Genomic DNA, 17,665 nt, shown 5'->3' with positions numbered 1-17,665 from the left:
TGATGGTGGGGAGGAATCATTTTCGATCCTGCTGATGGTTAGTACAAAGTGAGTTGGGCAGCACATTCCATTGGGTGTCACATGGTAACTGGCATTTCTTTGGGGAGCAGGTGGACTGCTGGCCTATGGGGGTGGCCCAGGGCTCTTCTACCACAGAGAATGTCAACAGTCTCTAGCTAGGGGCTTGTTTCCCTCCCTTGTGTCTATACCCACTTCATATGTGAGCCTCATAAAGAAAATCTTAAAAGGAAAGTATTTTTGAGGCAGGCAAATCAGAGACAAAGAGAAAGGAAGAAGGAAGGCAGAATTCTATCATCTTCATTCTTTACCTTGTAGGGCTTTAGTGGTGGGAAGTAAAATAAATACGTATTAACCACAGTATGATGTGGGACTCCTTTAAGAGTTACAGCTGATGCATTCCTGAAAAGTGTGATGAAAATGACACAAATCATCAATTCTAAATCATCTTTGGACCTCTATCACATGGGGGTGATGTGTCTCAAAGCTGGCTTCCTTAAATGCAGATTATTAGGCATCAGGGGGACATGGTGATGGAGGTTTCTGCTCATTTTTGGGTATCTTAGCAAAGCATGTGCTTACTCACTCAGTCATGTCTGACTCTTTGCAACCCCATAGGTGGTAGCCTGCCAGGCTCCTCTGTCCATAGGGATTCTCCAGGCAAGAATACTGGAGTGGGTTGCCATGCCCTCCTCCAGGGGATCTTCCCAACCTAGGGATCGAACCCAGGTCTTCTGCATTGCAGGCAGATTCCTTACCATCTGAGCCACCAGGGAAGCCAAAGAACACTGGATTGAGTAGCCTATCTCTTCTCTAAGGGAATCTTCCTGACCCAGAGATTGAACCGGGGTCTCCCACATTGCAGGCAGATTCTTTACCAGCTGAGCTACCAGGGAAGCCCCAAAGCATAATATCTATTAAAACCAAATCATACAGGAAAGCAGTTTCCAAGAAAATCCTTTCACAGACTGGCCTGAGGCTGGTTCAGGTCCACTGTCATTGGAGAAGTTGCCATGTGGGCCTGGATCTCTCTGTGTGGCTTCTCCTGGTCCTTCATGGAACCACAGTGGTGTCAAGAAGTCCTAATAGTGAGCCCTAATTGTTATTTTCTGCTTTTTAGTTTGTATTTTGTTTGTTTTGCCTGGGACCTAAATGTTCTCTAAAGGGTAAAATGTGCTAACAAATAATAGTGTAAAAAGTTTCATTAGAACCTCTGATGTTCCTGTTCCATTCTGAAGACAGGGTGGGCTTTATCATCTATACAGTGTTAGGCTGATCTAAGGTGCTTTGTTGGGCACAGGACTTGCTGTGCATTTGTGGTGTGTGTGTGTGTGCTTATGAGTGACCTTTTGAGCACTTTCTGGACATCTTTCCACACCTTGCTCAGTGCACCAAAGACAAATATCACTGATTGTCAAGAGGCATTTTCTGGGACTCTCTCATCCTAGATGTGGTACCCTAGGGCTGTCTACAGGATGTGAGCCTGGCCTGTTTTTCCACTGCAGGGACTCTGCTGGGGGACAAGTAGGGGGTTCTTGCACTGTGACCCTGGGCACGGTCTGGAGAGACACGATTGATGGCTATGCCCTCCTGCACAGTATGATCCATCTGAAAAAAGGATTTTATGTCTTGTCTCTTGGAGGCTGGGGTGTATGGGGCCATTTAAGTTGAAGCAGAAGCTCTGCCCACTCTGAGGAGTCCTGTGACTTCTTGGGGAAGCCTCCCCTCAGGTCAGAATCCTCCCTCCCATCTTCTAACTGCCTTCACACCTAGATGCCCTTCACAGGGAAAGCAGAATATGACAGGCAGGTCTTTGATCTAGACCTAGAACTCAAACCTGTACTTTCAGCTCAATCAAGGTCAGGGAGAGAAAAACACCCTTGCTCCCAGGGATATGGTAGTTAAGCGGCTCTCACCTAAGGCCTGCCTTGAGGAATGGCTGAACCACAAATAGAACCCAAATCCAAATATATTGATCGTTGGTACCCAGGGACTATCAGCTTAGCCCTGAGAAGAGCTGCCCCGTGGACCTCGGCTAAGAGCTGAGCCAGTGTTCCAGGGCTGCCCTTCTGCCTGGAGCTGTGCTATCTTTTCCTTCCTTGCATCCTAAACCACTCGGGAGAAGCAGAGAGCCTCGTATATGATACTCTCAGGGCTGGTGCTCTCTCTCTCTCGTTTTTTCCCCAATATCCATTTCCTCATCCCACAAAAGTTAGCACTGGCTCTTGAGCATCCCTCTTATGATACCATGTGACAGGCTGGCAGGTGTTAGGGCAGAGCTGGGTGCAGAGAGAGGAGAGGGAGAGAGGAAAAGAGAGGACAAGAAAGGAAACAGGGACAGTGAACCAGAGAGGCAGAAGAAGGGGAAAGAGAAGGTGACAAATGGGTAGGAGAAAGGGGGAAACAGAAGAGGAGAGGAGGGTGTTAACGTTAGTGTGCAGGACAGGGTACTACACCTTTCTGAAAACTCATATCCACCATGCGGGGGCCCATCATCTCAATGAAGTAATTCTTGTTTTTCTCATACGCCTCACCATCAATTACCTTGATGTGAACTGTTTTGCTGTGGATGGAAAAATAAGGATCATAAGCAAGGAGTAGACTGGGGGGCTAGCCAGCCACAGAAGAAACAGGAGGAGAAAGAAACAGGGAAAAGACCCAGAAAGGTCAAATATCTGCCCCAACACCATAGGAGCACAGAGGAGAGTGGTCGCCCCAGACCGCCTTCCAGCCCCACTAGACTCCTCCCAGGCTTTGAGTGGCTTCATGGCATTATTAGACTGGAAGATGCTCAGGCTTTGCAGTTAAAGGATCTAGGTTGTAATCCTGTATACGCTATGTGACGTTGGACGAATAATTTCTCTGCTACACAAACAGGCCGAATAACACTAACATCATCCCAGGGCAAACGTGAGAGCTGTGAAATATACGTATAAAGGCTCAGACATTTAGGTTCTTCTAAAGCATTTCCTTCCTTATTCTGTCTTGCTTTTAGAGCAAAAGAGAACTAAAAAAAAATTTTTTTTTTCTTTTGAAATCAGCTGATACTGACTTGAAAGGTTTATTTTATAGAAAGGGCAGAAAGGGCAGTGTGTGGGGGATGTTGCTGGCCCGTGGGAGTTTTGCCTGGAACCAGTCCCTTTCTCTGTGTTTGTGACTATCACAGGGAAGCCTAGAGGGCGGTTTGGCTCAAGTCACACCTTCTGGTAATTCACAGCAGTTGTCAAACACTACCGATCAGATCTGCAAATGAGCTTCTGTTGTCAGAGGAACACACGGACTGGATCACAGGAACTCTGACTCTCTGAATTACGATTAATTCATAAATCCTACAGAGATCTTATGATGAGCACAATTAAGTTGTTTTTTGTGCTAAAAGGAGTTGTTCTGTTAAACATCGAAAAACAAAAACCAATTTCAGGAACCCTGTTTTGCATATTTCTTTACTTTAAAAAATACTTATTACCAGGAGCTTCAAAAACAGAGGCAGTCCTGAGCCTCTCCCAGGCTATGCTTGACGAGGGGGACGTTTCCGGATCAGACCCCAGATACTAAGCGGGAGAGACGTTGCGGGATGAGGGTGGGCATGGAGCTGAGTCTCAGCGGTGGGAGAGAACGGGCCACATAGGAGCCCTGCTCAGCTGCCCCAGGGCATCGCCCTTTCCCACTCGGGTGCCGCGAGGCCTGCCCTTGAGGAGACGGAGGCTTTCAGCTTCACCCTTTGTTATTTAGCATAAAGTAGGAATATGGCTACATTGTGACTTGGAACAACCTCTCTTCTCTCCTGTGCTTTCCCAAGTCACTGTTAGAACTCTGGATGTCTACAGAGCTTCCATCAGCCACACTGTCGATCTTGTAGATGTCGGTCCATGGCTCCTGAAGTGAATGTAATAGCAGTTACTAACGCACCCAGCCCCTGCCACCCCACTGCTTCAAAAACGGGCTCCAAGACCTCATCACTTGTCACACCCACCCCAGTCACAGATTAACCTGGCCGGTCACCAGAGAGTGCAGGAATCACCCATTGGGGTCACTGAAAGGCCACAATCCTTTGGCCTTCTCTCCTCCGGGGCAGTGGGGTTTGTATCAGAGACGGTGACCTGGGGTCAAACCCCGCCCCACCTCTCAGTTAGCTGGGTGACCTCAGGCGACTTGCTAGAGCTCGCCAAGTCTCATTTGTAAAGTGGAATACTAATACCTCTTCACAGCGTTCCTAACCAAGTCTCATTTGTAAAGTGGAATACTAATACCTCTTCACAGCGTTCCTAACTGAGATAATGCGCGCAAAGCACTTGGCAGGTTGTGCGTTCCCTAGTAAGTGCTTAATAAATAGCCACTATCATTACTAAGAGTAATATAATCCCAGTTTGGTGCATCGAGAGTAATATGTAAAGAAATCTCATCTCCAGTTATTGAATCAGAGGATAAAAGGGAAGTCAAGAAATAGAACTGGTGACCCAAGAGGTAGCACAGGCTAGAAATAGAAGTCAGGTCAAGAAGGAACTGGACAGAACAGGATCATAACTGCCAGATGGGTTCTTAAAGGGGCTTGGAATGTTCAAGGTAGTAGCATGGAGAGCGACTCTCATATTCTCCCCCAATCTGGCTTTGTGTCCCTGCCAGTGACAAGTTGTGGGCTGGACAGACCACATGTCAGGAACACAGCCTGCCTTGTGCTTGTTTGATTTTCAGTGAATGGATAAACAGAATGAGAGAAGCCACTGACAACTTAGTTGAAGACCGAGAAATGAGGCCAGACAACAAGTAGTGGCAAAAGAAATTTGGCTGAGCGAGGAGGACCCTCTAGTTGGAAGGTGTCACAGGGGAGGAGGCAGGATGTAAGACTCCCTCCCTGAGATTGCTTGTGGGGAAGGCACCACATCTGCTTGGGCTTAAGGCATGGCCTGGAGAAAATTGAGAAAGTTCTCAGTTCTGCTTAAGCCACAAATCAGGCCAGAAGAACATTTACATTTATTAAGGGTCACCAGCCGAGTCTTGAGTTCTCTTTCTAAACTTGTTCTTCTCCACTGCAGTCAATGGAACCATCATCTATTTAAATCCAGAATCGCCTGATTCCTTCCCTTCCCCTCATCCCTCCCCATTGACAGCCCCCGCCCGATGCCCACTTCTGACCCTAAAACATTTAATTTATCACCATCTTCCCTCTATCAAGACCTAGATCAAAACAACATTACCTGTCCCCTGGACTTTGCAATAGCTTCCTAAGAGGTTTTCCTGCTCCTGACTTTGCCATCCTCCTTCAATTCCTTCCCTGCATGACAACAGGGTTATCTACTAAAAATAAAATCCAGGTCTTACCATGCCTCCTTAATTGGAATAAATACAAAATTCTTACTATAGCCTATAGGATCTTATATAATCCAGCTTCATTCATAATGTTTTCCCTTTGCTCATGGATCCCAGACAGACTGTCTTCCTCTTCCTTAAATCATTGCCCACTTAGGGCATCATCCTTGCTGTTCCCAGTGCCTAGCTCTGAGCTTATCCTTGTCCTTTTGATGCCACATAAACATTCCTTCCTCGAGAGGCCATATTACCTCCTTGGGTCTCTTTCCTCCCCACCATGCCCACCCCTCCACCCTGGATCACTTTCTATCATGTTCCATCAAGTTACTTACTATGCCCATTCCCTTCAGTACACTGATCACAGCCTGAAGTTAGCTGGTTAGGTTATTAGCCTACTTGCCTATAGTCTATCTGTCCACATTAGAGTGTAAGCTGCCTGAGGACAGGGAGCCTGTCCTTCTTGTCACTGTAGTCCTAGTGTCTGGTGTAGAGGAGGCCCTTCGTCATGCCTTCCCGACATGGCTAATGGCAAAATTCTAACACATTACAAAATCATAAAATTAATCTGAAATTCATGAAATTCAACATGAACCTGAGACTTCATGAAATGAATCTACTTTGCCTTTTTACAGTGAAAATATAACTCATTAGGAACAAAAAATATATTGACAGCTACTTTGATGGAATGCCTAAGCATTCTCAGTGGGACAAAGAGGATGCTGCAGCTGCTGCTGCTAAGTCGCTTTAGTCGTGTCCGACTCTTTGCAACCCCACAGACAGCAGCCCACCAGGTTCCCCTGTCCCTGGGATTCTCCAGGCAAGAACACTGGAGTGGGTTGCCATTTCCTTCTCCAACGCATGAAAGTGAAAAGTGAAAGTGAAGTCACTCAGTTGTGTCCGACTCTTCACGACCCCATGGTCTGCAGCGCACCAGGCTCCTCCATCTATGGGATTTTCCAGGCGAGAGTACTGGAGTGGGGTGCCATTGCCTTCTCCAACAAAGAGGCTAGAAGCCCACATGTCACTGAACTACACCCTCAGCGTATTTCACCTACGCTATCTGTCCAGTCTATGGGACATGATGTTGTTCTTTCCAACAACAAGCCAGGACCTAACCCTACGCCAGGGTTTAGGCTTGGGCTTCTGAACCCTGCCTCTCTCCCATTCCCAGTTCCTCCTTCTGCCCAGCTCATGCACGCGTGCTCAGTCTCACTTCTCGCCCAGCTCTTTGTGACACCATAGACCGTAGCCGGCCAGGCCCCTCCGTTCATGGAATTATCCAGGCAAGAATACTGGAGTGGGCTGCCAGTCCCTTCTCCAGGGGACCTTCCCTTCCGCTCAGTGGCAGATACTAAATGGTCATGGGGTCAGATTATCCTGAGCAGCTGTTCCTAAAAGCCAGTCATGCTTTCAGAGACAGTATGTCTGTGCCTGCCTTTCCTCCAAGCCTTCTGCAGAGGGAGGTGCCAAAGCAGGCAGCATTCCCAGCTAAGACTGATAATGCTGCTTGAAAAGATGCCCCCAGAACCTCGCCCACCAGCAACTGGGAAAGGATTAGGAAACATATTTCTGGGCTGCCTAGCTGGCCTTCTCAGAACATTCTTTTGTATGAGGAAATCCAATTCCAAATCAGGACCTTGTGAATCTTACTTAACACAAGGAAGGAATCTAACATAACATATACACTCCATCTCATTCAGCGCCGTATGAACTTTCTCACTTCATCCTTACTTGAGCCGTGTAACATAGGTGATATTCCTCCCACTCTAAAGATGAGAAAACAGATGCCCAAAGAGGTTAAGTAACTTGCCCAGAGTCACCCAGGTAGGAAACAGCAGAGCTGAGGTTTTAGCATATGTCCCTTATTACTCCTGTAGCTTATTTTGTACAAGCAGGTGGGTAAACTCTGGGTGCCATTCCCCAGCTATGGCCACAGCAAAGCAGCACAGAATTCTCCCATTTAAATTCAGGCAGCATAGGCAGGTAATAAAGGGATCTGACTCTGCTTTGCAATGTGAGTAGGTGGCTTCTTAACCCTTTGGCCCTCCCTTGCTGGAAATAATCTCTAAAGAATCCCTGACTTGGTGACCTCTTCCCTCCTGATTCCCACTAAATGACTCTTCACCACATCAAGAAGGGTTCCTTTTCATCATCTCTATATTTATCCTGGCCGCTCCAGGCCAGCTAACACTCACAAAGCTTCCTTGACCCAGGGCCGTAGGACAGAGCTGTTAGCCTTTCTGTGGGAGCTTTCAGAAGCCTCACGTCTGTGCTGGGTTCTTCTTTTAGTCCTTTTTATCTCTCAAGTCGGTGCCAGCAGCCCCCGTCTCTCCCTCTGCTAGGTTTCTGGCTCTGAACCAGGGCAGAAAAGCCCCTCCCACCTCCAACACAGCCTGACAGCCCAACACTGACATTCCCCACCTCTACCAAGGTCTGGGGGAAAAGCTTCTCATCTCATGAGAAGGCTTAAGATGCTCTCATTGGTTTTCTCTTGAAAATCGATGTGTCATAAGGTCCCCAAAAATAGCATTTCTCAAACTTCGGTGTGCATGTTTTCCCTGGGAATCTTGTTAAAATGCAGATTCTGAGTAGGCAGGTCTGGGGTGGGGCCTGAGATTCTGCATTTCTAACAAGTAACCCAGGTATTTGGATGCTGCTTGTCCAGCCCCCAAGACTTTTGGGGGAAGTCTCTCTGATCTACTAAAAACTCAGGGAAAAGGACGTAGCTGCTCAAAAACTAGTGCCAGTCAGGGAGGCGGAGCTGAACTCGAAGTCTAGCATTTCAGCAAAGGCTGGAGTTGGGTCCATTCTGACACTACATTTTTTTAAATTTCTTAAATTTGCTTTTCAGCCATACCACGTGGCATGTGGGATAGCTCCTGACCAGGGATCAAACCTGTGCCCCCTGCAATGGAAGTGCAGATTCTTAACCACTGGATTGTCAGGAAAGTCCCTTGACACTACATTTTGAGAGGCAAATTGGAGTGCACCCTGAACAGTGTGACTTGTTGATGAAGACATCATGTTTCAAATTAATTGACTAATATTTAATAGTGCTTACTTCTGCCAGGTACTGCCCTCTTTGGGCACTTCATTAGAATTATATATTAGATAGAATGATCAGAATTCTAGAATTATATATTAGATTATAGAATTATTATATTAGATAATTCAATCTTCACAACAAACCTATGAGGTAGGTACATGCCAGGCAAGGTACACAGATCATCTCATTTAGTTAGTATTTACCATAACCCATGTAGGTATGTACTATTTTTATTGCCATTTTATAGATGAGGAACTAGAGGCCCAGGCAAGTTAAGAGACTTGCCTAAGGTCACAGTTAAATGAGTGGCAGAGCTGGGATTTGAACTCAAACAGTGTGGCTCTGAAGGCTGACCTTCTAATCCGAATTGGATATGTGGATCCAGAGGAGAGGTGTCTGCTTGGGGAGGAGATGGCACCCACTCCAAATGGTCCTGGGGCCATCACAAGTGGTGTGTCCAAAGGACCGAGGCCATTGGCCAGAAGGCAGACTTCAACTCTACCATATACCATTACATCAATGAGATCAACTGATTTAAAAGGGAGTGATCACCCCACTTCTGGTGGTATGCAAAAGTTGGATGATGGCCATGCATGAAAAGGTGTGTGGAAAGGATTCTACATGCCACAGGAGGTCAAGGAGATGACCTGTAAAGAAAGATCAACACTCAGTGGTGTGCTGGTAAACCTGTTCATTGGGGGAAAAAACAACAACAACCTTGATTTGGGGTGATGTCTTCCATGGTGTAAATGCTCCCACTGTAGTAAATTTTAGGGTACGAGTAGTTTGAACAACCAGCTTGCAAAAAGCTTAAACACATAACAATCAGCTCTTGTGAACTGGTAAAAGCCAGTTCCAACAGACCACTGACAGTTTCAGATTCTACCAGCACGTTCCAGAGAGGTTATGATGAGAAAAGGGAGTTCTGATCAATTTACAAGTTATTTTACTACCTGTGAGTGTTTGCTCAAAATGGGCAGCTATCTTAAAGAGCTTATTCACATAAGCCTTTGGGGAAAAAAGGCTCAGGGATTTGGTTTTTAAAATAGATGTGGGTGGGTGACAAGACTGCGGTAGGTTGAATTTCTATAATGCCCCATCTTACGTGGAGCCACTGCTGATGGCCACTGCCGATGACCATCCATTCAAGGGATGGTCTTTGTTGTGGTTTGACTTTGTTTTGAGGAAAATATTCTGGAGTAAATTTTAGTCTACTGTAGCTAATTTGTTATAGAGGAATTTTGTGTAAAAGAAAAGGATCATTCTGAACTTTGCAATGATCCCTTATACATTTTCTGAGAACAAAAATGATCAGCTATGTGAAAAGATTTTTCAATGAGGATGCCAGCATTTTATGAAAAACCAGAACTTATTAGATGAAAGCAGTTATTGAATCTTTCAAATATACTTGATCATGCACAAACCATAAGCATTTTTCTCTTAAACTGGAAATAAATCTTTATCTGTTAGAAACAATGTAGCCAAAATATGTGAATCTGAAGAATTTTGTTGCCAATACTTAATGGCAAATATACAAACCAAAGTTGGTAAAAATGTAAAATAGCATGAACAAAATTTGCATTATACCAGATTTGAACATCTAGTAAGATTCACATTTATACTAAGTTTTCAGCATTGTGTTCTTCTGCGTTCTTTTTTTTTTTTTTTTGCTTTTATTAAAGGTTTAAAACAAACAAACAAGTCCCATCTTAGCACAACATGTATATCAATTATACCTCAATAAAAAATAAAATACAATGTCCCCTCAACAATGTCCTACCTTAATTCCTGGAGCCTGTGAATATGATATCACCTCCTCATGATGTTATGTGATATGTTATGTTACCTTAAAATAGGGGGATTATCCAAGTGGGCCTGACCTAATCACCAGAGTCCTTAAAAGCAGAAAGCTTTACTTCTGGCTGAAGAAAAAGGAAGCCAGAGGACTTCATGCATGAATCCCTTTGAAGCATAAGAAGGATACAGCATGCTGTTTAATGATGGAGGGCATCCCGTAAAGCAGGCAGCCTCAAGGAGCAGAGTAGTCTCTGGATGACAGACAGCAAGGAAGGGGGCCCCCAGACCTAAAGCCACAAGAAATTGGATTCTGCCAGCTTCCAGAATGAGGCTGGAAGCAGACACTTCCCCAGAGTTTTCCAGACAAGAGCCCAGCCACCCACACATTGATTTCAGCCTCGGGAGACCCTGAGCAGAGAACTTAGCCATGCCATGCCTGGACTTCTGAGCTATGGAATTGGGATTTAGGTATTGTGTTACATCTCTAAGTTAATGACACATTGTTTCACAGGAACTAATATGAAAGGCTTTTTAAAATTTTATAAAGTCAGGAACTGAGCCAGATGATCTCTTGGAACTGTCTTGCAGTGTCTATTTCGTAATCAAACTACTTTGTCCTGATGTAGAGCCACTGCTAGGCTCCACAGCGCCTTTATGCAAAACTGAGAAAAGATACAGCCTTGGAGACACACAGCTTGGCAAGAAGAAAGCTCCTTCCTCCAGCTTCCAGAGCAGCAGGTCATGTCAGACAGCTGAGCTTGGTGTGGAGAGTGCTGGTTGAGTTTTGAGTCTCCACTCAAGGGTCTTTATGCAGTGCACAACCTGTACAACTATACATGGCAGCCTCGCTTGGCAGACTCTTGCCTGATCGACGGTTCCCCACACATGCTTGAACCAACAAGAATATGGGACAGGTGAAGGCAGAGACATGGATTTCACTGAATAACTTTCTGCAGCCTGGGGAGTGGCCAGATAGGTGGGAGGATGAGCAGGCAGGGAGGTACAGAGTGGGAGGGAAAGGTGTTTGGGTGTGTAAGGAGGAGCACGCACAGGATTTCTGCTGCTTTGGCATCTATGTTGTACCCTTCTGATGAGCCTGCTGCTGTGTGCAGCTTTTACATACTTAGGACTAGTTGCGCTGATCAGAGGAAACCCATAAGTATGGGTGGCTTCCCTTAGGCAAAATGTAGAAACGTTCTATCTCCACTGACAATTAAGATCGGACTGCTGGGCAAGGCGATGGGCGCATACCCACGTTTGAAGACTTCATGTGCATCCTGTCCATTTGGGACTGTCTGGGCTCATCACTGGGTACCATAACTCACGGCCGATTCCTTCCCTTTCCTAATCCCCTGCTTTCCCCATACCTGAAGAACTTCTTACCTGGGGCTAAAGGGAAAAGGACATCTGAAATTACTGCATGACTATGAACTTAAGGCTTTAGGGTATGTTTAGAGCCAGAATAGTGCCAAAAGTCCCCATAGGGCCACTCATTCTGTTTCCCATAGGTCTGGACAAAGTGAGAAAATCTTTTAATGTTTTAAAAATATGGTCTTCTAAATAGGCACCCTTTCTTTTTTCCCTTTGTGCTTTCTATTTATTATAACTCAAGTAAAATATTCTCAAAGATATATGGAATTTAGAAAGATGGTAACAATAACCCTGTGTACGAGACAGCAAAAGAGACACTAATGTACAGAACAGTCTTATGGACTCTGTTGGAAAGGGAGAGGGTGGGAAGATTTGGGAGAATGGCATTGAAACATGTATAATATCATGTATGAAACGAGTTGCCAGTCCAGGTTCAATGCACGATACTGGATGCTTGGGACTGGTGCACTGGGACGACCCAGAGGATGGGTATGGGAGGGAGGAGGGAGGAGGTTCGGGATGGGGAACACATGTATACCTGTGGCGGATTCATTTCGATATTTGGCAAAACTAATACAATTTTGTAAAGTTTAAAAAAAAAAAAAAAAAGCATACAGAGCAAAACATGGAACTTCCTCGTTTCTTCCCCCGTCCTTTTCATTTCTTGCTCCTCAGTCAGCAGTCTGTCTGCGTTTCTGGTAGACACCCTTTCTTTGGAAGGCTGTCATGCCTCACAGGGCAGCCCTACAGGGTAGAAAAGACTATAGATTTTTCTCTCTCTACCTTTTCATAGAGGATATAGACTGGACTCTTCATTCCAGGAATTAGATGTTCTCTGGAATATCCATCCCTCCACACACTTATCCATCCATCCACCCACCCATCAATATGACCACATACTGATCAAAAGCATGTTCCTGCCCTCACAGTCTGGTGGTGTGAACATGTACAGAAAGTACCGTTTTCCCCCTGACCAATGCTTTTATGGCATTTCCATGGCAAAGCAGGTAATATTAAGCTCTAGGAGAAACTTCTCAGTGAAGGCATCAGATTGCACTACTCAAGCACAGCAAATCTGTCTTGCTTTGAGCATGCCACAAACGTCAAGGAGGCTCCTAAGCTTGACTACGTCTCCTGGCCACCATGCAAAGATAAGAGCCTATGTGAGCACATGAGGAAAAGAGCCCCTCCACTGTCTAGCTGCAATGTCTCTGCTGGGAGAAGACTGCTCTTCAAGCCACAATAAAGATTTCTCCCCCTCTGCTGCCCTATGGTAGGGAGTGCTTCATGCTCTTGACTGTGTGTGTGCGCACATGCTAGGGAAACTATCTATGACAGGGTGGGGAAGGGTTAGGTATAACCCACTGTACATTGGAGGGAGAATCTGGCCTTCTTGAAAGAAGTCTCTGCAGGAGTCTTACTTAGTTATGCACAAAGGGAAATTCAATTTCCAGTCCCCATAGGTCTCACGTGTGGGTCTCAGTTCCATATGTGACTCAGTTATTTACAGCCCTATTGGTAAAGCATCTGTCTACAATGCGGGAGACCCAGGTTTGATCCCTGGGTTGGGAAGATCCCCTGGAGAAGGAAATGGAAATCCACTCCAGTACTCTTGCCTGGAAAATCCCATGGACAGAGGAGCCTGGTAGGCCACAGTCCATGGGGTCGCAAAGAGTCGGACACGAATATATATATCTGGGTCCCAAGTGTGCCTGCCTCACCCTAAGAAAGTAGAATGGAGAGGAGGACAATTCACAGCTGCAATTCTCTTCCTCTTCTAAGTCAACAGGGGAGGGTAAGAAGAAGGAAAAAAAAAAGGAACCCATCAATGATCTGGGAATAAACCATTTCTGTGCCTTGAAACTGATAAATCTCTTTCTTGGAAAGGCAGTGAGAATAATCTATAAAATCATTTTATTTAACAGTGTGTTTCCTCCAGCTCCAAAGAGAACAAGTGACTGATTCATAGCTTTGGAGACACCGGGTCTTTCTGTCTTATTTTCTCTCTCTGTTGGGGATCTCATTTTTTCAGGACGATTCTGATCCAAGCAGAAAGGAGGGAAGTTCATACTGTACAGATGTGAAAATTCAGGTCCAAGGAAAACCTTGTAATAGTTAGGAAGAGAGAGGAGCTCGCTTCTCAGGACCTGAGTTAAACACAGTCAAAGCTTCACTTTCCACCTCACATCCCTGTCCATTGCAGCACTTAAAAAGCCCATCCTTCTGGTGGATAATTTTTAGAGATCCCAGTGAAGAGCAAGTTCAGGAAAGATTACTGTTGCAGGTCTGAGCAGAGAAACTCCTTCAATTAGGGACTTAACAAAATGGAAGGTAAGCTGCTGGTCCTACTAGAGTTTTCTTGACTGATTTAATCCAGAACTAAACTAAGGCTGACCTGCAGCATTCCATCCATTCATGTAGATGTCATGGGACTGCAGGCCCTGGGGTTCTGTGATGCAGCGGCCCTGGGTGAGAGGACAGCATCCAGGTTAGGTGTCAACCGTTGTGTCCATTTTGGGTGAATTGTGTTGTGTATTCCAAAGGGGTTGTCAGAAATTTCTGCCTATGAGACTTTTCTTGTCTAAAGACTAACTGACTTTATTTTATTTTGGCCTTGCAGCATGCAGAATCTTAGTTTCCAGATCCGGGATCAAACCCATGCTCCCTAAAGTGGAGTGCAGAGTCCTAACTACTGGACCCCCGGGGAAGTCCCTGCCTTTGAGATTTCTAGATGACCTGTTTTCCAGTTCAGGGTTCTTCCCTTCTTCTACCAGCCAAACAGAAAATTCTTGTCGTGCACCACCTAGAGATAAACTGGAGCTCAGACTGTCAAAGGGTTGGAGAGGGCAGGGTTGAATCCTGGCCCCTGCTGAGCATAGGAGTGCTAAGAGCTGTACCCTCTGCTTCAATGTCAAGACCTAGCCTCTAGCTACTTGGTGATCTTGGCAGGAAGACAGGAGGCCAGTTTCTTGGGTAACAGAGTAAAATCTGCAGCTGAGATTTTCACAGGGTGAGGAGAACGGACATCCTGTTTGCTCTGTGATAAAGGTCTGAAGTTTGCTCACTATCAGTGGAAGAGGCTGTTACAGAATAGAGTCACAGGTCCACGGCCAGGACCAGGGTGAGGCAAGCAAGTAAAAGGTGCAAAACCTAAGGGTCCACCAGGCAACTCAGGGATCAAGATAAGTAATATTTTAATGTAACATTAAAAAAAAGGATTAAGCTTAAAAAATTCATAATGAATACCAAATTTTTACATAAAGACAGGAGCCACCCTGCATGTGTATGACTCACCTCACCCTCATCCTAACCCACTCCAGGGGTCATTTGGTGACTTGGGTTAACAGAGAGGATGTTAGCCTTGGAAGCAAAAGATAGGAGTTTGTATTCAGCTGTTGCTTCTCATTCAATGCCTTCTCCTCAGGCACTCGTCCTCTCTGAGCTTAAATGAGAGAACAGGAGCCCTTATCTCCCTCTTAGGATTTTTGTGGATGGTGATATAAGCCAAAAAGCACAACCCTTGCTTTTGGAAATGACAGGTTTCAGTCAAGCATGTCTCTGTGTGTGTGTATGTGTGTGTAATGCGCAGGGCTCCTACTTTACCCTCCAAAACTAACCCCGTAGGCCTCTCAGGAAGGCTCCCAACTTTCTCAGCCTTTCAGAGTCTATCCCTTCATCACTGCTGCCCACCTCACCTGTCCTCATGCACCAGGGTAAGTCCCCACCCTCTGAAGACAGGTCCGATGTCCACTTCGAACTTCCTAATTTTAGACAAAAGGGAGAAGACTGGGGAGGGCAGAATGTCCTCTCTGAAGGCACTGCCTTTGAACTCTCCTCTGGACGGTGGCAGCCAGTTCTCTGTGGCCCTTGCCCTTATCAGGGATGGCCCAGCTCTCCTCACTGGTACTCTGCTCAAACCACTGTCACTTCTGGCCAGAACCCTTGTGATAGCCACCTAAGTCAACCGGGTCCCTGCTTCCATCCCTTTTGCTGAATTAAGAGTCCATTCTCTTCTCAACAGCAAGGGGGCTTTAAAAAATTCTTCATGAAAATCATAACATGCCACTCCCGTACTTTAAACCCTCAGTGGGTTCCCAGTGCACTGAGAATAAAATTAAACTGGCTATGATTCATGCCGATGTATGGTAAAAACCATCACAATATTGTAAAGTAATTATCCTCCAATTAAAATAAGCACATAAATTTAAAAACAACAACAACCAAAAAAAAAAAAAAACCAACCCTGCATAATCAAGCCCAGAAGTTCTGAAACTTCAGCATGTTCAGAATCATTAAGAGGGCTTGATGAAACACTCAACACTGGGCCCCATCCCCATTGTTTCCAATTCTAGAGGTCTGGGTAGGGGCTGAGAATTTGCATTTCAGACAAGTTTCCATGGACACTGATGCTACAGGCTCCCGAACCACCCTGAGGACCTAACCGGGTCTGCAGAGCTCAGCCTGCTGCTGCTGCTAAGTCACTTCAGTCGTGTACGACTCTGTGCGACCCCATAGATGGCAGCCCACTAGGCTCCCCGCCCCTGGGATTCTCCAGGCAAGAACGCTGGAGTGGGTTGCCATTTCCTTCTCCAATGCATGAAAGTGAAAACTGAAAGTGAAGTCGCTCAGTCATGTCTGACTCTTTGCGACCCTGTGGACTGCAGCCCACCAGGCTCCTCCGTCCATGGGATTTTCCAGGCAAGAGTACTGGAGTGGGGTGCCATTGCCTTTTCCGAGAGCTCAGCCTGGCTTACTCCCAACTTGCGCCCTACCCCTCCTCCTCCATCCACTCTACCCAAGCTCTACTTGTTTTCTTTCCATTTTCTCAAATGCATCCACCTCAATCCTGCTTCAGTGCCTTTTCACTAAACTCTTTCCTAAGCCTGGGACCTTCCTGATTCTTACCATCAGGGCCTTTTTAAATGTTTCAATTCACCCGTTACTTCTTTGTCCACCCATTCTGATTGGCTCTAACTACTCTGCATCAGGTCACCCTGTTTTGTTTTTATCTTGTTAGTACGTCAAGGCTGTATATTGTCACCCTGCTTATTTAACTTATATGCAGAGTACATCATGAGAAATGCTGGGCTGGAAGAAGCACAAGCTGGAATCAAGATTGCTGGGAGAAATATCAATAACCTCAGATATGCAGATGACACCACCCTTATGGCAGAAAGTGAAGAAGAACTAAAGAGCCTCTTGATGAAAGTGAAAGAGGAGAGTAAAAAAGTTGGCTTTAAGAAAACTAAGATCAGAAAACTAAGATTCAGAAAACTAAGATCATGGCATGCAGTCCTATCACTTCATAGGAAATAGATGGGGAAACAGTGGCTGACTTTATTTTTTGTGCCTCCAAAATCACTGTAGATGGTGATTGCAGCCATGAAATTAAAAGACGCTTACTCCTTGGCAGGAAAGTTATGACCAACCTAGATAGCATATTGAAAAGCAGAGATATTACTTTGCCAACAAAGGTCTGTCTAGTCAAGGCTATGGTTTTTCCAGTGGTCATGTATGGATGTGAGAGTTGGACTATAAAGAAAGCTGAGTGCCAAAGAATTGATGCTTTTGAACTGTGGTGTTGGAGAAGACTCTTGAGAGTCCCTTGGACTGCAAGGAGATCCAACCAGTCCATCCTAAAGGAGATCAGTCCTGGGTGTTCATTGGAAGGACTGATGTTGAAGCTGAACCTCCAATACTTTGGCCACCTGATGCGAAGAGCTGACTCATTTGGAAAGACCATGATGCTGGGAAAGATTGATGGCAGGAGGGGAAGGGGATGACAGAGGATGAGATGGTTGGATGGCATCACGATGGACATGGGTTTGGGTGGACTCTGGGAGTTGGTGATGGACAGGGAGGCCTGGAGTACTGTGGTTCATGGGGTCGCAAAGAGTTGGACACGACTGAGCAACTGAACTGAACTGAACATATTTGTTTTGTCTTCAGACAATCTGTTCCCCACCAGAATATAAGTTCCATGAAAGCAGAAGCTGTGACTGTCTTATTTACCAGTGTCCCAACAGCCTCTTGGAGAAGGAAATGGCAACCCACTCCAGTGTTCTTGCCTGGAGAATCCCAGGGACAGGGGAGCCTGGTGGGCTGCCGTCTATGGGGTCACACAGA

General features: G+C 45.7%; 1 protein-coding gene across 15 annotated transcripts in view; it reads right to left on the bottom strand.

Annotated features, from left to right (window-relative positions):
* The window catches only part of SLC8A3 (solute carrier family 8 member A3), a 168,138-nt gene that overhangs the window by 17,647 nt on the left and 132,826 nt on the right, over positions 1 to 17,665 (bottom strand). For 12 of the 15 annotated variants that reach the window (XM_070377636.1, XM_070377638.1, XM_070377643.1 and 9 more), the window contains one exon: positions 2,475 to 2,581. The exons of the other annotated variants lie outside the window; for them this stretch is intronic. In XM_070377636.1, coding sequence (XP_070233737.1) covers positions 2,475 to 2,581 — 107 coding nt within the window. The remainder of the gene's footprint in view (positions 1 to 2,474; positions 2,582 to 17,665) is intronic. 15 annotated transcript variants of the gene reach the window in all.

This window comes from Bos mutus, chromosome 10 (genome assembly GCF_027580195.1).
Source record: "Bos mutus isolate GX-2022 chromosome 10, NWIPB_WYAK_1.1, whole genome shotgun sequence".
NCBI lineage: Eukaryota > Metazoa > Chordata > Mammalia > Artiodactyla > Bovidae > Bos > Bos mutus.
The sequence above is the reverse complement of the archived record's forward strand: the minus strand, read 5'-3'. Positions and strand labels throughout refer to the sequence as shown.